Here is a 24,587-nt window from a genome sequence, read left to right as displayed (position 1 = left end):
TGTTAAGGGAAAGGGTCCTTTGACGTTCGGTTGCCAAGGACATGAATAAATGGGAGTCAGTGCATGCCAGGGTGATGGGGAATCTTTGTGCAAAGAGAGAATTGTGAAGAATAATCGGCCCCTAAATTCGCACTGAATCTTTCTTCCTGTTTGTCTGTCTGGCATCCTCTTCGTTCCTTTTCCGCTAAAGTAGCCCTTTTTATTCTTTAGTTATAACCCTAACCCCTTTTTATTTTTTAGTTATAAAGTCTCTTTCATATGTGTCAAACGTTATTTATCTATCTTATAGTAAACCCGAGTCAATTTTTTGGGATCTAATATTCTAAATTTTCTTTTTCTTCCTTAATGTTCGTGTTTCTTATTTAGATAAAAAAATGAAAACGTATTTATAAGGTATTCAAAAGGTATTAAAACTGTACGTTTACTTAATATCATAAAGTGTTGATTAATTTATTATGCCAGATAAATTATTCGGGCCGAGATGTTCCTATGTAAGTATATCATCATGACAAAATTTATAACATAAGTTGCGTCCATTAAATATGCGTGTTTAGCTACAAAAACACTATTCCAAACGTAAGCATAACCGACTAATACCAATGCGTTTTTAACATGCTAATAAGCCAGCACTTATCAAGAGTAAACCCACTTGAAGATAAAGGTTAAGCAGGTGAATAGATTGTCAGTGGATTAATAAAGAATATCGTGAGAATAGATATCTAACCCGATAAAGACAGCAAACGTTATATAAAACGTTATATATAACGTTTTATATAACGTTATATATAACGTTATATAAAACGTTATATATAACGTTATATAAAACGTTATATAAAACGTTATATATAACGTTATATAAAACGTTATATATAACGTTATATAAAACGTTATATAAAACGTTATATATAACGTTATATAAAACGTTATATATAACGTTATATAAAACGTTATATAAAACGTTATATATAACGTTATATAAAACGTTATATAAAACGTTGAATATAATTGAATAATACATCATTTGGGCAAAAATATCTTTGTTTGTATAACATCATAAAAAACAAAATTACAGAAAACACGAGTATTCTTAAGTTGTGTCCATTAAAATACCATTGCAAACATAAGCGTAATATACCAATGCAAATACCTTTGATTTTTTTAAAGAATCATCACTTCTGCGCATGTATTTGCAACATGCGATCATACAACAGTTTCTCACGTTTTTACGCAAACCATTATCTTATTCTTGCTGTATACTTCAATCTCTTTCAAGTTACACCGAGGGGGGGGGCAGATAATAGTGTTGTATCGTATGCTTTCCACATTGATCGTAGCGACACTCACCCCAGGCGGGTAGACCCGGTTTTTGCTGAAGAAGGAAGTTCTATGGATCTAGAAAATCCACAAGCAGCCCTAGTCGCATGTATATCCCGGCCAAGGGCGATGATACGTTAGGTGTTTGCAGCTTTTGTAAGAAGTTGTCGGCGCTTGGTATTCCCAAATGTTCACCCATCTGGTACTCATTAGGCTCAACGTTTCTTAACTTCGGCGTATATACATAGATTTGTAGGTGGTTAGGGTTTGGCCAGTTTTTTTTAGCCTCCTTTTGGTCATAGCAACTTGATCGTCCTATTCCCGTTTTCAGGTGACAAAAATCAATCTCACTCACCAAGAGAAAAAGGAACTTGAACATACAAGCTAAACAGTTAACTGATGCAGAATATTAAGCGATGGTAAAAACGAATAAATGGATTTTTTTTTACACAGTGATCACCACTTATCAAGGCCCGGAAGCCACTCAGGGATAAGGGTTATTGCAAGTACATTACGTTAGTGTGGAGATTTGATGAAGTGTTTACTTAAGGAGGCGGTTCATTAGGAATTTGTTAACGTTGGACTTTAAGACATCCAAGTTGTAGTTCGGTGGGAAGCAGGCAGACGGAACAGAGTTCCACAGGCGTGCAGTTCTAAGAAAGAAGCTTTGTTCATGGAATCCACGTTTTGATTTAGGCACAGATATAGAGTGGGGGAAATTTTTCACAGTGGATTCAGCTAGACGGGTGTTTTTCGTGAAAGATTGGCGAGGGGGGACCAGAGATTGGAGTTCAGACGAGCACCTGCCATGGAAATAACGATAAAACAAAGATAGGCTCGCAACGTCTCTTCTGTGGGAGAGAGATTGCAGGGTAGAGAAAAGGGCAACCCACTAAGCCACGAAGTCTATTTTGTACTCTGTCAGGCAGGATAGGCTGTTTTTAGCAGCTTCAGCCCAGATATGGCAACAGTATTCCATTCTTGGACGTACTTGGCTTTTATATAGATAGAGAATTGCATCAGTAGTGAGATATCTTCTGGAGCGGTAGAAGGATCCCACCATCTTTCCAGCGACCTTGACTTGATGTACATGTTCCATTTCAGATCAGGAGTAAAGGAATAAGTAAAGTTTGATTACTTATGGAGAGTATTCATAAAAAAGTGTTTTCTGACACTCGATTTGAAGATGATCATGTTGGGGCTACACAAGGAAGAAATCTATTAATGACACAAATTGGAAGTTTTTGGAAGGAAACTTTGTTCATGGACATTCAATTTGCTGTTAAGGGCGCACGGAAGATTCTTTACATGGTGGAAGATGTCGTTGCTGTAAAGGTTATTATGACAGTGTTTTGAAGGTGGAAGGTTCAATCCTTACTATGGATGATATTTACTAAGAATGACATTTAGCAAACATTATTCGAGGGAGGCCTGACATTGCCCGGTCGTAAAATACGCTTGTCCAGATTTCCTATATATTATTATATAGTCGTAATTTCCAAAGTAAAAATGTATTTAGGTGCCATCAGCTAGAATCGAAACCGAAAGTAAATCTGTAGCATTCAAAGCTGGTGACGTTACCACTGTATCAACGTGACACGCATATGAACCAATTAAAAATAAACCTAGATGAAGGTACAAAATGTATAACGATTTTTTCACTTTTTAGCCTTTTTTGACCCCTTAAAATTATTTTAACCGGCTAAAGACCCATAGATGAACATAACAAATCCAATCAATTGAAGCCCCTAGTGCTGCTCTGCAACTTTTAGTTTCGGAGAGAGATAGAGTTTGAAAATTTGGGGACAGACAGACATAGTGAGTTTTATAAATTAGACTTCTAAGCAGTCATGACTGACTGAACGTGAACAATGTACCCCCGTGGATAAAATTAAGAATTCAATTAAAAATGCTGTATGACTTCGCGAATTCGATATAAACATTTTCAAGTTTGTGGAGATGGGGTTACATCCGTCTAAAAGGTTGTGAATATAACGGGTATAATTGTCGTCTAAATAATCTATCTTTCTAATTTATTGTTTTTGTTATTTTTGCGATTTATTTCTTATTCCTTTCTATTCTATTTATTCTTCTTTGTTCTTAATTTTTTCATTTTTCTCATTTTCTCTTTTTACTTTTTCTATCTATCTCTTTTCCTTTTCTTCCTTCCCTTTTCTTTTATTTCTTAATTAGCGTTCCTACTCATTTATTTTGTCTTTTCAACTACGTTTTCTTATTATTCTTTTTTTTTTCTCTTTCTATGCTTTTTTATATTTAGTTCTTACTTTTCTATTTCTTTCTTTTTTTATTCTTTTTATTCTTCTTTTTATTCTTCTTTCTTTTCTTCTTCAACTCACTAATTCATTAGGTTGATAATAAAGTTCTTGCGGAATTTATAATTTAGATATCAAATTATTATATTTTCACGTGTTTTCGTTATAATACCTTTTGTTTATACATTTTAAAGAGCGTTTTTCGCTCTATGTAATCGTTTGAATTATAATCGTTTTACAACAATTGTCTACTTTTCAGAACATGAAATACAAGATGGAAAAAAGTAAAGTCGCACAATTTTATTATTTCAATTCAAGTTAGGCTGAAAACCTACTGAAACAGCTCGTGATATCAACGAAGTATTTGGCCCAGGGACCGCACAGCACAATGGTGGTTTAAGAAATTTCGTGGAGGCGGTAAGCTTAGAGGTTGCCCATCGGATGTTGACAACGATCAATTAAGAGCTTTAGTCGAAGCCAATTCACGTACAGCTATTGGAGACATTACTTCTGAATTAGACATAATGCATACGACGATTTCCAACCACATGAGAGAGATTGAAAAGACAAAAAACTTGATAAATGGGTGCCTCACGAAATAAACTACAACCAAAAGAAACGCCGTTATGAACTGCCATCTTCCCTTTATATACGCAACAAGAACGATCCGTTTCTCGACCGGGTTTTGACTTGCAATGAAAAGTGGGTTCTTTATGACAATAGGCGATGCTCAGCTCAGTGGTAAGACGCCAAAGAAGCTCCACTTCTCGAAGCCAGAGTTAAACCAAAACAAGGTCATTAGTTTTTTTTAATGCAGGCGAAACTATAACGGTGAAGAAGTACTGTCAACAAATGGTGGAAATGCATAAAATATGTCGACAACAACACATAGATGATAGAAAATACCCAATTCTCCTCCACGACAATTCTCCTTCACGAAAACCGCACTAACCGACCCTGCAGAAGTTGGGCGAATTGGGCTACCAAACTCTATCTCATCCACCATACTCTCTAGACTTCTCACCTACCGACTACTACTTTTTCAAGCATCTTGATAACTTTGTGAGAATTTTTTTAAAAACCTAACGATATCAAAAAACTTTCAGCAACTTTATCTCCACCAAAACGCAAGATTTTTACGTTACTGGCATAAATACGCTTTTTTTTTTGCGTTGGCAAAAGTGTGTTGATTCTGATGGTGTTTATTTAGTTCAATACATTTTTGGTTGAGCCGAGATATGTTCATCTGAATTTAAAACTTAAAACTGCAAGAACTTTCTTGTCAACCTGATACATTGTCTTTTCGCATTTTTACAGATTACACAACTGAAAATAGCAAGCAACCCATTCGCAAAAGGATTCAGAGACTGTGATCCAAATGATTCGTAAGTTTATTTCAATTTTAACTTCAATATTTAAAAACAAAATAAATTAATTAATTCAGTCGCGAGATTCGATACTTCGCGGTAGAAATGGATCTAAATCAAGCAACGTTCGGTATTTTTTTTTTTTTTGTAAGCATGTAGATATGAATTTAACATTATGATGTATCTGACAGTTACTCGTCCTACGACTATCTGACCGACATAAGCAAAACAATAGAAATGTATTTCTATTTTAACCTTTGGCGTTGTTTTTATAGTTACACGCGTTTACATAATATTTCCACTAAATTAACGATCTATAATTATAGAATCATATTGTAGTTTGCATGAAGCAGTGTGCGTAGTGTGTGCAAAGTTGTATTTTAAGCAAAACAGTTTTGTAGATAAACACCGTTGAATAAAAGACAATGTAAACAGAATAAAGGGAAAATATTGACTATTTTGAATAATTTAGGAGAGGGCTAAACAAACCTTGGTCTGATTCTCGCTTCCTTAATATTGTTCTATGCTTATCATCTATAACATAAATCTCACCTGTCTGCTTAAATGTATGTATGTATGTATGTATGTATGTTTGTATGTATGTATGTATGTATGTTTGTATGTATGTATGTTTGTATGTATGTATGTATGTATGTTATTTCTTGGCGCTGTATGTGCTTTCCGCTTATCTCAGTATTGTTTCCAGTCGTCCTAAACCTCCAATTGCCACTGGTATTAAACAATGTCGACTCAGGAGAGATGTGGTTGGATTTGCGCAACTCTTGCCACAAAGATTTCAGGCGCATGAACCTTTACAGTGAGTATCCATAGTCTGTCAAGACTGAAGGAAGCCTTTTTAATGTATGTATGTATGTATGTATGTATGTATGTATGTATGCATGTATGTATGTATGTATGTATGTATGTATGTAGTCAGGTCATGACATATGCTACTGGTACCATGTAACCCAGTACTACCTGCCTCATGGTCGAGTCACCGGTGACTAAACTAATTCCCCCACCAGACTTGTTTCGTTAGGAGGGTAGCTAGTCTCCCTGAAGGATTAAAAACAAGGCCTTCCAAAGGGCGAATAAACCCTTTTTGAGGGTCAACGGCCAACTAGCACTGTGTTTGTATGTGTGTATGTATGTGAGTGTTGGGGTGGAGAGGGCTCGCGTAAGCCGTGGTGAAGGCAAACATTTCTAGCAGAAGCAAATCTCTGATTTAAAAAGCCATAAAGAGGGAGACCAGTACACGCGTTAAGATGGTCTGCAGTTTAACTTGTTGCTGGCTATCTTGCTCTTGCTTGTTGCTGGATCTCAACATTTTGAACCGAGGGAGAGACTTAGCTGTCGTACAAAGCTAAGACTCTGTAACATCATCTGTGTATAGATACTCCCTCAGGTATTTGTCTATTAAAATTGTTCTGTGGCGATGGAAGTAATTTTGGGGCTCATAGACTTTAAGTGTCTGAGGGAGTGGCATTCGTCTGACAAGATGTTGCAATCAACACAACATGTATGTATGTATGTATGTTATTTCTTGACGCTTTATGTGCTTTCCACTTATCTCGGCATTATTTCCAGTCGTCATGAACTTCCACTTGCCACTGCCAATGTCGACGCAGGAGAGGTAAGCTGGATTGCGGAACTCTTGCCACAAAGATTTCAGGCATAGGAATCCTTACAGTGGGTATCCATAGTCTGTCAAGACTGAAGGAGGCTTTTTTAATGTATGTATGCATGTATGTATGTATGTATGTATGTCTGCTTTAAACTTTAAACAGAGGAAATGGATTTTCACAAGATCAGTAACCTTTTGAGGCTTTTGAATATCGAAAAACTTGGTAAAAAAAACCCATTAATTCCTTCACCCTCAACTGGGCAATTTTCTACAAGGAGGGTCGGTTTTTTCGCTGACATTTTTCGCGAGTCAATCAAACCTCGCGTAAACGACGTCGCAGAAAAGGCGTTATTTTGATCGCCCTTGGCGTCACAATCGCAGTAGGCGCATCAATAAGAGCGTTTGCTTTTTTTTTACGTCTTTTTCCTCTGGCACGTTACGGGTTCGAGCCTGCTTACTACACCTTTTTTTTTGCGCTCGCAATTTTCTTTCTTTTTTTTTTTTTTTTTTTTGCTCAACCAACACCCGTATACACACTTCCACTTTCTTTTTAGCCTTTGTGTCACGAGTTCGAGCATGTCTGCCTACTACAACTTTTTTTTTGCTCAGCACACACCTGCAAATACCCGGGCAATGCCGGGCACCCACGCTAGTACTTTATAAACAGGCAATATTTGCTGTTTTCTGGTCGGAATCTATCTATCTAACACTTATTACTGGTGAGTTTTGATCTTTAAAGTAGTAATATTTTAGCTTATTACAAGTGACCTCATACCTTATCTAGAGTGGTTTTCACACGAAAAACTATTTACTTTAGAATAAATAGTTTATCGAAAATAATAGAAATGTTTTAAATATTGTCATTTATCCTTTTTACGTAGTCATGTATTCGAATGAACTGACATAACTTTAAAACACAGCTTCTTACGGGGCGCTTGAATATATTAAATAGCAGCACATCGCATGAAAATAAAAAAAAACGAACTATCCAAATTAAAATCCATTATTTACCAAATTAAAACTTATATATATATATATATATATATATATATATATATATATATATATATATATTGTAAAAATAGTATCAAGATATATTGTAAAAGTAGCATAAAGATATATTGTAAGAATAATGTAAAGTTATATTTTAAGAATAGTACAGAGATATACTGACTGGGAAATCTGCCACTGGTCTCTCTCTCCTAGATAGGATTCAAAAAATGATTCGCAGGCCGCCAAAATTCAACCTCTGTCCCATTGCCGAAATGTGGCATCTCTGTGTCCGTTTTACAATATTTTAAGTATAAGTGCTCGGATGAACTCAAAACACTAGTGCCCCCTCGACGTAAATGGCCCAAATAGACAAGCAGAATAATTCTACCCCTACACTGTGATTATCCCTAAATTCTGTAATATCATCTACTCAAGTAGCTTCTTCCTTCAATCTGCTACACTTTGGAATTCCCTCCCAAGCCCCTGCTTCCCTGACTGTCCTGATATTCAGAAGTGCAAGTGTAATGTAAATAGACATCTTGCTGCTCAACTCCCTACATAGTATCCTGGCAAATCTCGTTTATATTAATAATCTCTGACGACTGTGCCTTGTTTGGACTGAATAAGCTGTAATAAAAGGAAATTTCTAGTAAGATATCAAACATCCCACGAAATTTTATAAATAATTGAGAAATGCCTTAAAGCGAATTAACTAATACTAGTTTATAATAAAAGACGCCCGAAAGTTTATTCAACTTTTGTTATCAAAACCTCCTCGTAACTGCTCCGCCCCCATCTATGACGTTCATCTGGCAGACATCACTCCGAAATTGTTTTTGTTAGAAACAAAACGATAATTCATTCGAGCCAACGCAATGGTTTTCATTTTCATTTTAAACAAGAGACCTTAAAAATCCCTTTTTATTTTGATTTTCTTTTTTCAACATGGACGTCTAAATTACAATTTCCAAGTGCGATGCCATAAAAATATCTTTCGTTTGCAAAATCAACACTCCGTATTTTTACTTTTAAGGGTCTTACCAACTCTCACTGTTTTTCCTCTTTTTCTCTTCTCCCTCTCTCTTATTCTTTCTTGTGTTTATTTTAATCATTCGCTATTTATATTTATATTTATGAATTTCATGAGTTTATGTTCATTTTTTTACCCGTGATGTATCAGAACAGCTATTCATAATAAAGGTTAACAGTCTGATTACTAGAACCACATAAAGATATTTAAAAGATGTCATTTTAAGAGTATAATCTACTATATAAACGGTAATTATCTATGTGTATGAACGTATGTTTGTATGTCTAAACCACTAACAAAAGACACATAAATTTTATAGTTTCTTGATCGGCGTTGCCCCGGATGTATAATGTCTAAAATTCAGAAAAAAATTTTTTTATGAATAAACTGATCACGGTTTTGCCATTAAAGACTTAATAATTTGAACATTTTATAACGTTATTATTTACTTATCTCCAAAGAAATTGTCAAATCATTTTTCAATACACGAAATGAGCCAGCATTTTTTTTCAAATTTTAGTCTTAGTAGACGCTTATTCCGAATTTCGATTTATCGGCATAGCTTGATAAGTCTATAATAAAGTAAAAATTAACTCATCCCTTACTGCAACCCTCTTCTGAATCTACACTGCTTTATATAACTATAGCACGACAAGGTTGAGTAATATGTAGTTTTTATAGCCCGGGCTATGCTGGTCAGCCATACTTATCTTATATATAAAATATTTAAAAGTTATTCATTGTTTCCTTAACGTTAATAGCATTTTACGACGTTATACATTTGAATTAAAGTAACTATTCTTACTGGTAGTAATTAAATGTTGTATTTCACTTAAAACGTCATACTTCCTATGCACAGATGTTAGACACGTTTTCATTGGCTAATAAGTTTTTACAGACACATGTTTGTTGTCTGTAGAAAATGGTATTTATTAATATGATTCATTTTGCCCCCGAAAACGTAAGACAAATTTAATTTGGATCTTAACATATCCTGCCCTTATGATCTACGTAAAATCAAAATTGGATGATGAATTTAAAATAATTACTGAAACCCTAGCCAAAAATGGGTTCCTCTGGATGTAATTAGGTCAGTTATGCAAAGGAAAATAACGGAGTGCTCTGTAACCAAAATTCAAACGGTGAAATAAATGTCCAGTATATCTGCGTTAATCGTGGCTGGAGACAGTAAGTGAGAAATTCGTAAAGCAAATCAGCTCAATAGTGCAAAATTGTTATTTTACTTCAAGTGGGTCGAACAACATTAAGATTGGACGTAAGAGCCCAGCAACACGTACCTAACAAAATCAGAAATTGAACATACCAAACAACAAACGTACTTGGCAATACATACTGTCTTCAAATACTGACCATCTTATAAAAAAATCCGTCATATGCAACGAACTTTAGCACAAAGTCTGTCTTAATCCTGAGTCGTGCTCACTCATTATTCCCTTTAAAGATCTTGGAGACTGTTCACGTTCGGTTAGGAAGTCCTTCTCTCTGTAAACAGAAGGAATGACTCTTGGGTTTAAGCGTGGTTAGTCTCTAGGATCTTCGAGTAAAATAACGCTGCTTTATTTTAATCGCCCCCCCTACAACACAATGTAATTTTATTTGTACATATTTTCGATTCCCATTCGTTTTATCCTTAAACAAATCCCTCAATGCAGCTTTGATAAAGCGAGGGCAAAACTAGTCAGCTGACTTTTTTCTTCTCTTCTCTTCACCTGGTTGACTTTATTTTAAACGGTTTTAATCAGGAATTTAAGTCTTACCTTCATATATAATATAAATTTTGTACCCCTAAAAATCATTATATATATATATATATATATATATATATATATATATATATATATAATGTTTTATTATTAAATTTTAATTTTAAATTGAAATACGTATGTAAGGCGAATTACAACGCAATATCATAAAATAAACAAGTATTTACTTGTTTAAAATTCATATATTTCGGAGTTATACTCCGTCAGAATTTTATATTTATATATTTTTTATTTTTTTCCCTCGTCATGATGTCAAATTGACGAAACAAATGTAAATGAAGTGGCTTTCGAACGTATTTCATACATATTTCAATTAGAAATTCACCTTTAATCAACATTGCTTACACGAGAAAACACTCTCCTGACTCTCAAATCGTTTTGCCAAACGCATTCTTCCAGCATTTCAAAAACAATAACACAGATAATAGCACGCGAACTCTTCATTAACTTTTTCGTCAATTTAACATCAGTCACCCTGCTAGTATATATATATATATATATATATATATATATATATATATATATACATACATATATATATATACATATATATATATATGTAGTAAGTTATAAAATATATATGGCGATTAATATGATATGTCATATATATATATATATATATATATATATATATATATATATATATATAAACGCTTGTACTCAGTCTTCATAGAATATGGATAATGGCGCGCCACGCATGCACACATACACGACCACACACACACACACACACACACACACACACACATATATATATATATATATATATATATATATATATATATATATATATATATATATATATATATAAGGGGAATCCGACGTTGCCGGGGATTGAATACGGATCAACGAATGTGATGCACTTCCAATTTTTGCATTAACATCGGAATCGGTAGAATTGTCGATTTTTCAATAAATTAATTGCCGACTGTAGTCGGAGACCCACCTCTGCATACTGGTAGGAAGCTTTACACACCTCCTCGCATTGACTTAGTCCACAATACCTTGTAGTCTATATTGCACTGTTGAGAACCTACTGTTGCTTTTATAAAATTATTTTTATCCATAATGGCTTGAATTAAATTTCAAATGCAAAAGTCAAGTATCATACTTCAATTGTGCTTAGAACAAAACCATTCATTTCGAACGCACCCTATTCATATCAAATAACCTTCTGTTGATTTTAACTGCCAGATCCTCTTGTTTGTGTGGTAATAAAACTACTAAGATTTACTTGTGATATTAGGTTATATAAGGATGTCAACTTTGGTCAAAATTGGGGTGTCGTTTATCATATTTGTTCGATTATCTATTTTTGACACTTATCAAGGATATTCGAATGCATATCTAAGAACACTACCAGACACAGATATTACATTATATGAAATTTCAAAAAGATCAACTCAGCGTTGTAGGAATGGAACGAACTCGCGTAGTGCACACATACGAAGTGCCATTTTTATATAAGTGTAGATAAATAGATAAAGCATTACACTGTGTAGAACAAAAATTGACAGAGGAGTTTAGTAGGCAAATTTTTAAACAAATATATATACGCATACATAAATATATATAGAAAGAGGTCTGTGTTTACTATAACATTTTTATGCAAGTATAAATCATGTAGATTATCTTTATGAATATAATTACACGTAATAATTAACTAAAGATGATCATCTCATTAGAAAACCGAATAAAACTAATATTAATTGAAATGAATGTTTAAAAGAATATGCAAATTTACTAGATCTTTACCTATAAGTATGGCAAACCACTTATAATTCAATGGCTGTAAGCTTTTTTAGTTTGTTTTTTTCAATAAACAATTATAAACAGAAGACTCTTTTTTCATTTTAATATATTTTCATAGAAATGTTTCTATTATGTCCCAAAAAATTTTCTTTACGTCACAAGTGTCACGCTCATAAATTAATTCCATAGCTAATATAACATACTGACCCAACGGGTCACGGGTAGTCTAGTATATATATATATATATATATATATATATATATAACTAATGGTGTTGATATTTTATGTGTTTTCTCGTTGAGTGCAACTTACATATGATTAATTGAAATTTTGCGTCCGTATTTATTTTTCGTTGACAATCTCATCTCTGATTTCGACATTACTCTAATAAAAAGAATCGTGTCAAAAATTTATCTCAGAAAATGTTTTGCTTTCCCCTATTTTTGAAGTAAGTAAAATAAGTTTGACACAAGCCAAAACGAAAACGTCAACAAGATTAGGATGTGTGAGTGGTCTGAGGTTTACTACGAGAATTATAGGTGTGGTCTGGAGCTGTGTGTTCCTGGCTGATTGTCTGCACGTGTGCTTGTCTGCGCGTGTGACATAGCGAGTTTTGTTTCAGTGCTGTAGATATCTTTTTCCATAAGGAAAGCGTTTTTCGATTTATGTACGACAAATAAAGTCACGACAAATGTCTCCTGGTGTTTATATTTTAGTTTTCGCTAAAAGTTCTGTAAAAAATTATCAAATGTGTTGTAGAGTTGGAGAATATTAAAAAAAATACGAGTCAAACATAAAAAAGAAACAAATGTTTGATTGTTTTATCCTAAATGTTGTCTTTTTATAGTTTTTTTTTATTGAATAGTAAATATTTACAACAAATCATAAAAATGCAAACTGTATCAACAAATTATTAAATTTCCCCTAAATCTCGGCTCTCAGTATGAAAGAAATGTTTATTTTTACAAAGATTTTTAGCGAACAAAAAATAATATCCCTTCTTTCTTGTTGTTTTTAACACAAGAATCTATGGTTGCTCGAATGATGCCCCTAAATATCACACAAATAGGCAATCTATAGCAGTCATTTGTCGTACTTTAATTTGTCGTAGATAAATAGTATAACGCTAAATAAAGGGAACGAAACACACATTGTCATCTGCTTGTTTGGTTTTGTCTATATCTAAGTAATTAATATCTAAGTAATTAATATCTAAGTAATTAATATCTAAGTAATTAATATCAAACAAACAAATTATACTAGCATTTAAAAACTTCTATTGCTATTTCCGCCTTTTTTTGCAATCAATAAATTTTATTAATAAAATAATATATGGCATAATCAAGTTGATACACCAATTTTCGTTATATCGCCGAGGTTAAGCAACGTTGCACATTGTCAGTACTAGATGGGTGACTATTTTAGAATAGCAGGCGCTGTATGTATTCAGATATACAGGTATGTATCATACCTCAGGAATATGAACGCTTCTGCCTTTCCCGGTTCCAGTTCATCCTTGAGCAAGATATAATTCCTGTTAGCCTTTCTCTGATATTCTAGAAGGTTACTATAGAAAATGTAGATGAAATTGCTCAGCTATGGAGAAAGCAAGACATTTAGAAAATAGGGGTTTTGTTGAAAAAAAACAAAACAAAATCGGATAGCATTTCACACTCTGAATTTCTCGTGAAATATTAGAAGTATTAAGACTAAGAAAACTGCCAGGAAAATGTTTATGTCAGTACGTGCTCTTACTTAACAGGAGAGTGCGAAATATAACTATTGCATGCGAAGTCGGGAAAGGTTTTGCTCAGAACACACAAAGGAATGGCACAGAAACAACGTTACTAGTTTAACTCCATTCAGTGTATGACACGCCTTTGCCTGTTACATGCACAAACAAACCCAACCAGAGGACGACGTATTCTAATGTTGAGTCCTCTGGATTTTAAGCATAGTTTTACGAGCTGGATACTTCTAACTCTACCGCATTACCAGTGCTTCTACGACGACGAGGAAAGGTTGGACTTTAGAGGATGTTTATGGAGGTATAACGATGTCATAATAGACATCTGGGTAGACAGTTTACTAAACTCTTTAAATTTATAAAATATATAAATAGTCTACATGCTGTTATTAAATTCGAAGTAGTTTACTCTTTAAATCCTAAGGTTCCTTGGCGTAACATTACATTTATAAAACGGATTAATTTGCACAGATGTTTATTCTAAAACCACAAATGTTAATGTGTACTTCCCACTGACAGTAATCAGTCAGAACATTGCATACGTGCTAGTTTTTATATGGTGGCAGAAGGTCTTAAGCATAACTGAACACGTCATGTTTTTTTTTGTTTTGATAAACTAAATAATAATAAAACAAATAACTATATAAAATGCTAACCATTGGCTCACCCGTTCAGCTCGGGTTAGATTGTTTGGATAAGGAAAAGTGAGTTTGCAAAGCCAGTTTAAATAAATGAATAAAACGACAAAATCAACAATTAGTCTCTTTCTACACCTTTTATATCTACTCTTTCTTTTCAATAACTCTCTATTGTAAATTTAATTATATATTTTTTATTATTTATTTTAATTTTATTTTTTTTATTTTATTTATTTTTTTATTACTCATCTCAAAAGAATTCTAATTATAAAAATAATTCTCTACTGTTCTATCTGATCAGGCTGTATGTAGATATTGGTTTCCTAACTTAAATGCACCAAGCATTGATTTCATTGGAGTTTTTTCTTTGAAAAACGCGATCAAAAAAAAAAAGTAACAACATTTTTCTAAAAAGAAACAACCAAATTAAACAATATGAATATTTGATTATATAAACAGCTTGAAAATAAAATCTATTTTCCAAAATTGACCGAAATCGGTATTAAATAACCCAAAAAGTGTTTGATATGCTGAAAAAAAACTTAAATCTCTTATGTATTTCTATCTTTCACTTCGCCAACTACGGGTAAAATAGTATTGCTACTCGTGGTGGTATTTGCTTTTATTTATGACTAGCGAGGGTAACCGGTGTTGCCCATGTGTTTGGAGGTGTGTGTGTGTTGGGAGGGGGGAGGTAGATAAAAACAACCTGTTTAAAAAAAAACGTTTGCCGGGTTTTTGGAGGTGTAAAAGAAGAAAAATTTTTAGTAGAAAGGTAGGCTTGAACCCCGAACCTTTGACGCAGAAGTTGAAAGGAAATGGAAAAAAATACCCGTGCCCTAACCATCTCGACCACGGGAATAGATGAATTGATAAGTGTATTAAGTTGACGTTTATAAAGCGAAATTAACAGGTGCGAGAACGGTAAGTCGCGTGATGCTTGACCTAGTTTTGCGCTGGAAGCCAGTTTCTGTTTTCCCCGCTAACGTGGCGATCAAAAAATATCTCGAAAATAGCTTGTAAAAGTCGGGTAAATTAAATATAGCTGCGACCAAGAGTTCCTTAGTCGTAGATATTATTATTTAGACAGCATATAAAAAGTTTTAAGAAGGTGCGAGCCAACCGAGAATCACGTCCAAAAAAGGCTTTTTGTAGACATACACAAAAAGCGAACACACATACATACATACATACATACATACATTTTCGCTTATATATATATATATATATATATATATATATATATATATATATATATATATATATAATATATATAAGAGAGAGAGAGAGAGAGAGACTAGCGGGGGTACCCGGCGTTGCCCGGGTGTTAGGAGGTGTGTGTGTAGGGGGGAGGGTAAAGAACTTCTTGAAAATCGGACAAACCCAAACAAAAAAACCGCCAACGAACGTAACACTTCTTTTAAAAAATCGGAAAAAAAAGCCCCCTCCCCCAACAAAAAGGACAAGCGTTGCTCGGGTGTTTGGAGGTGTGTATGTAAGGGGGGGGCAAATAATAAGCGAATTAATAACCCTGTTTTAACTTTTTTTTAAAATCGGAAAAAACAAAACAAATAAAACAGCGAATGGACGTAAAAACTTGTTTAAAACAATCGCATAAACACCACCACAACCCTCAAAAAAAAAAAAAAAAAAAACAGCGAAAAACGAAAAAATGGCATAAATTATCTCGTTTCAATATTAAATGTTTAAAAATTCGGAGAAAAAAAGTATATCTATTAACTGATATTGAACCTGAAGAATTTAGATAACGACGCTGTCATTTTACCCATCCCTCTATAGACGCGGTGGATGGAAGTAGGTCTGGTTTTTATAACATTTAAAACGAATTCAATGTACAACGTCTTTTGGCCTTTTTGACGCATGCGAAAAGCCATCTTGTCATGGAATACCATTTTTTCATCCCTCCCTGTAAAAAAGAGAGCCGATGAAGGAATGAATGTTTTGCCCAATTTTTCGATATTTGTCGTCCAAGATGTCGAGCTTTCCAAATGATAGCGAATTAGTGAGAATCCATCGCACACAAACACACACACATTTCGCTTTTATATATTATATATATGAACTATTTACATTTACTGCTTTATAGTTAGTCAAAGAGAGACTGGGGCAGAAATGACAAGCACCATATAAAATAAGAGCGAGGGTTAATCAACGTACGAGTATTGAGAGAGAAAGCGAGTTATAGGAAGACATGTAATAAGGGATGGGCTCACTTGGTTAGTTAATTAAAATTTACGAATAATAAGAGTGTTAAAATCGGAATGTTTCAACCATAACACAACAATCAAATCTCTCTCTCTCTCTCTCTTCTCTCTCTCTCTCTCTCTCTCTCTCTCTCTATATATATATATATATATATATATATATATATATATATATATATAGCGTTTGTGCGTGTATGTGTGTCTATGTGTACAACTCTCTTACAGCCCACATCACTGGACCGATCATAACCAAACCTGGCATGATGATGGTCCTCCACTTAGGGATCATGCACACTATTTTTCAAAGTTAAAGTCGAAGGTCAATGTCATAGCCTATGTATAAGGTCAAGGTCATACACATTATTGGGCTGATCATGACTAAACCTGGCATGAAGATGCTCCCACCTAGTAACGGTTCTCACCATTTTTCAATGTTAATGTCAAGGTCATAACCTATGTATATATACTTTTCTACAGCCCACACCACTGGACTTATCATGACCAAACTTAACATGATGATGGTCTCCAACCTAGTGATAGTGCACACTATTTTACAAGGTCACAGTCAAAGGTTAAGGTCGGGATTTTACTGTTCGCTCAGGTATTCATGAAGCACATTTATCTTTACTAGCACTAAATATTTACGTGTTTTTATCTGGGATTAAAATATGTAGGAATAACTAAGATTAGCTTAACTTTAGTATAATACTAAATATTCAATTAACCGCAGTTATACTTCCGGTTTTATAATCGTACACTTTTAAGGAGAGGATCATGGTGAAGGCAATAATCTGATATCACATGATATAAATAACAATTTTAAAGTTTAAAATGTTCTGCTGTAGCTACTGTGTGACTGCGTTTACAATGTTATTAGGCAATTGCTCTTGACATATCAAAGGCCTTCAACAAGGTATGGCATAAGGGTCTACTTCACAAGATTTCCAGCTACGGTATAACTGGAAATGTTTTCTCAATCATTAAATCGTTTCTCTCCGATAGGCTCATAAGAGTAGTGGTAGATGGACAAAAATCGGAGGCCTGCAATATAAATGTTGGAATCCCTCAGGGGTCAATCCTGGGCCCAACTCTCTTCCTGATCTACATCAATGACCTCCCTAAACACCCACTTAAATCATTCGTTGACATCTATGCTGATGACACGACCATCTACGGCAACACATCAAAGGCTGTAAATGACAAAGTTCTCTCTGATTCTCTTTCCTCTGATCTCGAGCGCGTGGTTCAGTGGGGGAAGATGTGACTGGTTTCCTTTAATGCATCCAAAACCAAACTCCTATCCTTGCATCATCAACGCTCTGATCCCCAGCTGGCATCAATTGTGATGGATGGCTCTCATCTGGGTGAGGCTCAGTGTTTTGACATGCTTCTGGGTTTGACCTTTACTCCTGATCTTAAATGGAACACGTACATCAAGTCTGTTGCCAAGGTCGCTGGAAAGATGGTGGGATCCTTCTATCGCTCCAGAAGATATCTCACTACTGATGCAATTCTCTATCTATATAAAAGCCAAGTACGTCCAAGGATGGAATACTGCTGCCATATCTGGGCAGCAGCTGCTAAAAACAGCCTATCCTGCCTTGACAGAGTACAAAATAGACTTCGTGGTTTAGTGGGGGATGCCCTCTTCTCTACCCTGCAACCTCTCTCCCACAGAAGAGACGTTGCGAGCCTGTCCTTGTTTTATCGTTATTTCCATGGCAGATGCTCGTCTGAATTCCAATCTCTGGTCCCCCCTCGCCAATCTTTCAAGAAAAACACCCGTCTAGTTGAATCCACTGTGAAAATTTTCCCCCACTCTATATCTGTGCCTAAATCAAAACGCGGATTCCATGAACAAAGCTTCTTTCTTAGAACTGCACGCCTGTGGAACTCTGTTCCGTCTGCCTGCTTCCCACCGGACTACAACTTGGATGTCTTAAAGTCCAACGTTAACAAATTCCTAATGAACCGCCTCCTTAAGTAAACACTTCATCAAATCTCCACACTAACGTAATGTACTTGCAATAACCCTTATCCCTGAGTGGCTTCCGGGCCTTGATAACTGGTGATCACTGTGTAAAAAAAAAAAAAAAAAAAAAAAACACGAGCTGGACTTTACGCTCATGCAGATTAAATTGAGGTCGAAATTAAAAGAAAAGTATTTTAGAAAACTGATTTTTTTCAATGACGTCAGTTGGTTTAAATTACAAGCCAAAATAGAATCGTCTGTTCCGAAAAACAAAAAAAAACAAAAAAACTGTAATTTAAAATGCAGTCGCAGATAATTTGTTGCATATTAGTAGCGATTAAGTTAGATAGTGTGAATTTTGATAATGGTAATATTTAGTGCATATCATGGAACCGTCCTCTGCAAATAGAATCGTTCCCAGAGATGAATTATATAAATTTAAGGAAAATGGCAGAGGCCAACCACCGTAGACAAACCAGGGGACGGACGATGACGAATGATATTAGGTTTTTCAAGCGAGATTCGACTAAGGTTTTCAAATAAGTTACTTTCAGGAAGCCGTGCGAACGAATCACTGTTAATATTGTACAAACATAACGTGCATATATATATATAAAGACTATTATTTTTATTGAAAATATTACAACTTGACGAAGGTACTATATTTGTATGACGTAAACAAAGTATATTTAACTAGTTGTCGTAATGAAAATGAGATAATCGGTGGGACAAGACTATGGAAGGTTTAATTGCCATGTGTTAATTTGTAAATAAATTTAACACACCAATAAAAGCATTATTTTTTATAACAAAATTTCTTCTTCTTTATATCAAGGGAAGCAATTTCTGTACCAACAAGAAATAAACACGCAACCTGTTATAAATAGGGGTTTTGGTTTATCACAACTATTAATTTCTTGCAGAAAATTATGTTAGAAGACAAATATGGTTGCAGCACATAAATGACAGAAAGTAGAAAAAATGAAGATGCAGTTGACTTAAGGAAACACATTATTTCACTTAAAATGATACACATTACACCTATCAGTTTTATCTCCATAGTACTTGAGTATGTGTGTCACACGTATAACGGACAAAAGCAATATATCTCCATCTTCATTTACCTGGGTTTAAAGTTCTCTCTTTATGTGCGCCTGCCTGAGTTAGTCTCGTTTAGTTCACGCATTTCCACAGGAGAACTCATATAACAAAGTTTAAAAATAGGAGGTAACTCCACCTGAAATTTAAACAAAAGAGTTATCTCTCCTTTATCGTAGTCGTGTCGTCCTAACACAGACCTTACACCCGACATTTGCATCAAACAGCCAAAGACATGATTTTAAAGTTATAAAACTAACATTTGTTGTTTAAACAAATTTTACGAAAATTGATTATCGTTAACTTTAAGCGTTTTATCGTTTTCATTCTCTTTCAGAGTTGTTGAAGTCCTGAATCACATTAACTCAGGTGGAAACCGAATCCGCAGTCATCACAGACCAAACTCATTATCTTTAAAACTTTTAGACGAAGACAAAAGTGAGTAACCGATTTATTAAAAACGCTGTGTTATCTCTTTTTCTTATATTAAATAAAACCGCAAAAATACACGCAAGCATATATATATATATATATATATATATATATATATATATATATATATATATATATATATATATAATGTTTAAAAATGTATTTGATTTTAAGATTTACCGAAGTTTCACGGTACGACCGATCACCAGGTGTGTAACTGATTAATATCACTTGAAAAGTAAAAAAAAAAAAAACCATCTAGGTATATGTTCTAATACTACATTTAACATTTTCTGTAATCAGTCGGTAAATCTGTCTAAACTTTGAGCATCCCTGTTGGGGAGCTGGATATTACCCACATAAGTAATGACCTTGTATCTAAATCTGCTTTCATGGAAAAGAAAATAATGCACGTTCATTTACCTTTTGGCTAGGAAATAATTGTAGTATCTGTTCTGATGCTATACTTAGTTTTATCTGTTAGCAGTCACTGCAGATGGAGTAATTTTCTTGTTCCAATCAAGAGTGCCTATTATTGAGCAGCAGGATTTTCCTCACATCAAAAACCGACCTTGTGTCTAACCTTTCCCCCCTGACGAGACAAGTCAATAGAAACAATAGATATACATGTGTCTACTCGTCCGTGTGTTTTTTTTTTTTTAATTATTATTTGTGTCATTGCAAGTAACTTGTAGTGCAAGTATTATTATTATGTTCTAATAACTTTATATATACTTTTTCTTAGCATTATTATAACTTCTTTCTATATAACATTAACTTTTAAATATTTATTTATTCATGGGCAATTATTTTTTATTCAACAATTATTTTATAAGTTCAGATGAACACGTTCATGTTTTTTGATCGAGACATAATATAGTAAATCTGTAGAAATATACTCGCATTTATCTATAAATTCATGTTCATAATTCTTCTAAACACGAGCTGGAAACCCCGACGTTGTTCGGGATTGAATAAGGAGCAGTAAATATTCCACATTTCTAATGCTTCTATTGTCATCGAAATCAGTGAAACCGCCCATTCATCAATCAAATCGATTGATTGCTTGCTCTAGTAAGGAACTCATCACTGTATACTGCGACTTCTCCCAGTGACTTAGTCCATTAAACAATGTAGTCTACATTGTACTGTTAATAATATAGTGTTGATTTTATGAAAGTAATTTTATATAATAACTTGAATTCAGGTTAAAAATGCAAAAGTCAAGTATGATGGTAAAACAAAAACCTTTGTTTCGAACGCACTTCTGCTTTATCAAAGAATTTTCTGTTTATTTAATGTACCGAACCTTTCTGCTTGTGTTATAATAAAACTTATTAAATTCACTCGTAATGTTAAATTTGGTAAAAATCAGTGTTCCTTCTTTAGTGGAATTTATTCGATTATTGATTTTAGATACATATCGGAGGTATTCCGAAACAAATTCTTTATAATAACACTCTCAGACATATAAATAATATTTGTGTGACATGTAATACAAATTGTCCCAACCATTTCGGAGGCCTTAAGGAACGACACACACACATGTGCTTTTTATATAAGCAGAGATAATTTACAGTCTTTCCTGTATGTATTTTGTCACGAAGAACTAATTTTAAGATTTCATTGTTTCTATCAGAATTTCTATTTTTATTTTCATCTTTATTTCCATTTATTTGCTATTACGCTAATAAAGGATTTACCAGGGGGGATTCTAAATGAAATGTATCCTATCTTTTATCTCGCCAGAATGGATCAAAGGGGATTGCAAATTGCATAGTTATGATGGCTAAATTCTGGTATTCCTGGTCTGAAAGCTTCATCTCTTTGCTGCATATATTAACCATGTGAGACTCTATGAAAGCAAACCCTGTCATGGATGTGCGGCATAAGCATAGACGCATCATTGAATTCCTAGCAAATGTACATTGGGGATCATGCTATGTAGAAAAATTAATTCTGGAGCATAAAAGGGCGAACGTTGTGAATTAAAAAGTAGGGGCTTTATTTTTTAAACTACCGTTTTATTATCATTAAAATTCGCAACATTATTCGATGATTGGCTTAACGAATTTATGATACTATTTGAATATGCATTAGGCATTTTTCATGTAAGTTTCATCACTGAGTTACTTCGGTTTCTCTGTACAAGGGTTGGTCAGGACAACCTGGCATAAGAATCCTACATCTTACAAGTCAACCATGACTAATTATTCGAAATATGACATAGTATTCGAAGGCCAAATAAGATCACCTCGACACGGCTATACACTAGCCTATATGAGGAATGTAATGTCACTCCAACTAACACCTGAATACAATATCAGACTATATGAATTCTTCTGGAATCCGGTAAGACCAAGAGAGGTTATGGTTATGGTTAGGGTTAGGGTTAATAACATATACTCTAACATAATTAATTGTTAAATTCAGGTTAAAAAATTAATGTTATTCACGTTCAGAAATAATCTGTAAATTCCTTCGATTGACATTATCTTTTAGATGAGACAACAAAAATGAAGGATTTCAATGCCTGGTGTGTGTGCAAATCATGCAGAATCATTACTCATACTCATGAAACGACCACTAAAGTGTCCACGTGTATTATTGATCGAGAATTAAAATAAGACGGTTGTATATTCATGGCCGAATCTTGAACAAGCTCGACATAAAATGAAGTTTATATTTACTAGATCTGCTTGCATTAAAAAAAAAGGAAATTGTATGAATTGTTTAATTCTGAGGCAGGGATCATGAGAATCAATTCAATTTACTACTTCATTAGATGCAAATCATTCTCACTGTGATTAAAAATATTTTGATAGTGTTTTTATGGAAATCGCTTCAGATAAGCTAAGTAATGAGCTAATAATAATAATAATACCACTTCAATATCAAAGACTATCCAAGGATAAGTTTCATGCGAATAGATTTCGACCCAGAAAATTGCAATTACCCCCGTATTAGAAACATCGTTCATGGAATGTTAGAACTATAAGATTACATAATGAAGGCGAAAGTTACAAGGCTTTAGTACAAATGTGTTTGCCATGTTTGAATTTATTGAAAAAAATGAACAGTAAAATACTAGACGAAACGGCATATCTCTATTATATAATCTCCATTTTCTTTTAATTTCTCAGATTATCTGGACCGAGATGTCGGTAGTTCCCAACTAGCACGTGTACTCAGCCCTAACATGACGAGTGGCATCAACCTTCAATTGTCCAGAGGTCCTGAGCCTCCACGTACGCCACAGTACACAGACGGCTACAGTTATTCGCCATACAGTCCCAGCAACTACATGCAGACCACTAAGATGCGCCCGAGCCCCTACGCCAGGGAAATGGACTATACCTCTTACCATTCACGCGTAAAAGGATTTTACACGCGAACAAATACACTCGGTACACAAATGCGTGACCCGATGACTTGGGGTGCACAACCAATGACGTAGAACTCACAAAGTCGTTACGTCATAGAAAATTTACGTTAATGGGAAATTTAATATTTGTTCATTTTATGACAAATATATTTCTTCGTGCTTTGTACAGTTTTATCGGTTTTATTTGTAAAAAAATATGAATTTATTGCCGAAAATATAAAAAGGCAAATCTAATTCGCCGACATGGAAACTATATTGGAGCCATCAAATCGCTGTTTTTTTACGGCGACTTCTCGAACAGAAAAATGAAAAGTGATTACGTCATTTCATCCCTTCGAAATGAAACTGTATTTTGTGACGTAACAAATTCGAGATTGACTAGAAACAAAAGAAAAGAAGACTTGCGAATGATCTGTTAATAAAGGACGTTTTTAATTATTCGCACGTATTTCACATTAATGAACATAAAAAATGAACAATAAATGTTTGTCGAAACAGTAAAAAGACTGCAAAAGAAAGTATGCCTACCAGTAACGCCCACATATTAAAACACAATTTCAATCTATTTAATCTATTCTAATTTTAAACACATTATATTTGATTAAATGAAGAGAGTACGTTTATGAATTGGAATTAGTACAAAGTTTATGCATACACACATACGCACACACATATATTTGTGTATATAAATATATTTGTGTAAATATATATATACTTGTGTGTATATATGTATATATATATATATATATACATATACATATATTTATACATATATACATAGCTCGTGCTTTACAACCCAATTCCTCACATTAAAAATCCTATCCCCTGACACCAACATAAAATGAATGAATAAAGACACGGTAAATAAGCAAATAAACAAATAGGAAAATAAATAAACTAACAAATTCGCACCCAATCAACCCTGTTCTCCGCACAGATTAACAGTCACACAC

General features: G+C 34.0%; 1 protein-coding gene across 2 annotated transcripts in view; it reads left to right on the top strand.

Annotated features, from left to right (window-relative positions):
- The window catches only part of LOC145288898 (T-box transcription factor TBX1-like), a 207,073-nt gene that overhangs the window by 181,969 nt on the left and 517 nt on the right, over positions 1 to 24,587 (top strand). For both annotated transcript variants that reach the window (XM_080136370.1, XM_080136377.1), the window contains exons 5-7: positions 4,905 to 4,972; positions 20,155 to 20,255; positions 23,393 to 24,587. The exon at positions 23,393 to 24,587 is cut by the window's right edge and continues 517 nt beyond it. In XM_080136370.1, the coding sequence (XP_079992496.1) occupies positions 4,905 to 4,972; positions 20,155 to 20,255; positions 23,393 to 23,706 (483 nt within the window). In that variant the 3' untranslated portion in view covers positions 23,707 to 24,587. The remainder of the gene's footprint in view (positions 1 to 4,904; positions 4,973 to 20,154; positions 20,256 to 23,392) is intronic.

The sequence above is a fragment of the Euprymna scolopes genome, chromosome 1, assembly GCF_053919585.1.
Source record: "Euprymna scolopes isolate OS-2025 chromosome 1, ASM5391958v1, whole genome shotgun sequence".
NCBI classification, from domain to species: Eukaryota; Metazoa; Mollusca; class Cephalopoda; order Sepiida; family Sepiolidae; genus Euprymna; species Euprymna scolopes.
This window is presented reverse-complemented; position numbering and strand designations above follow the sequence as displayed.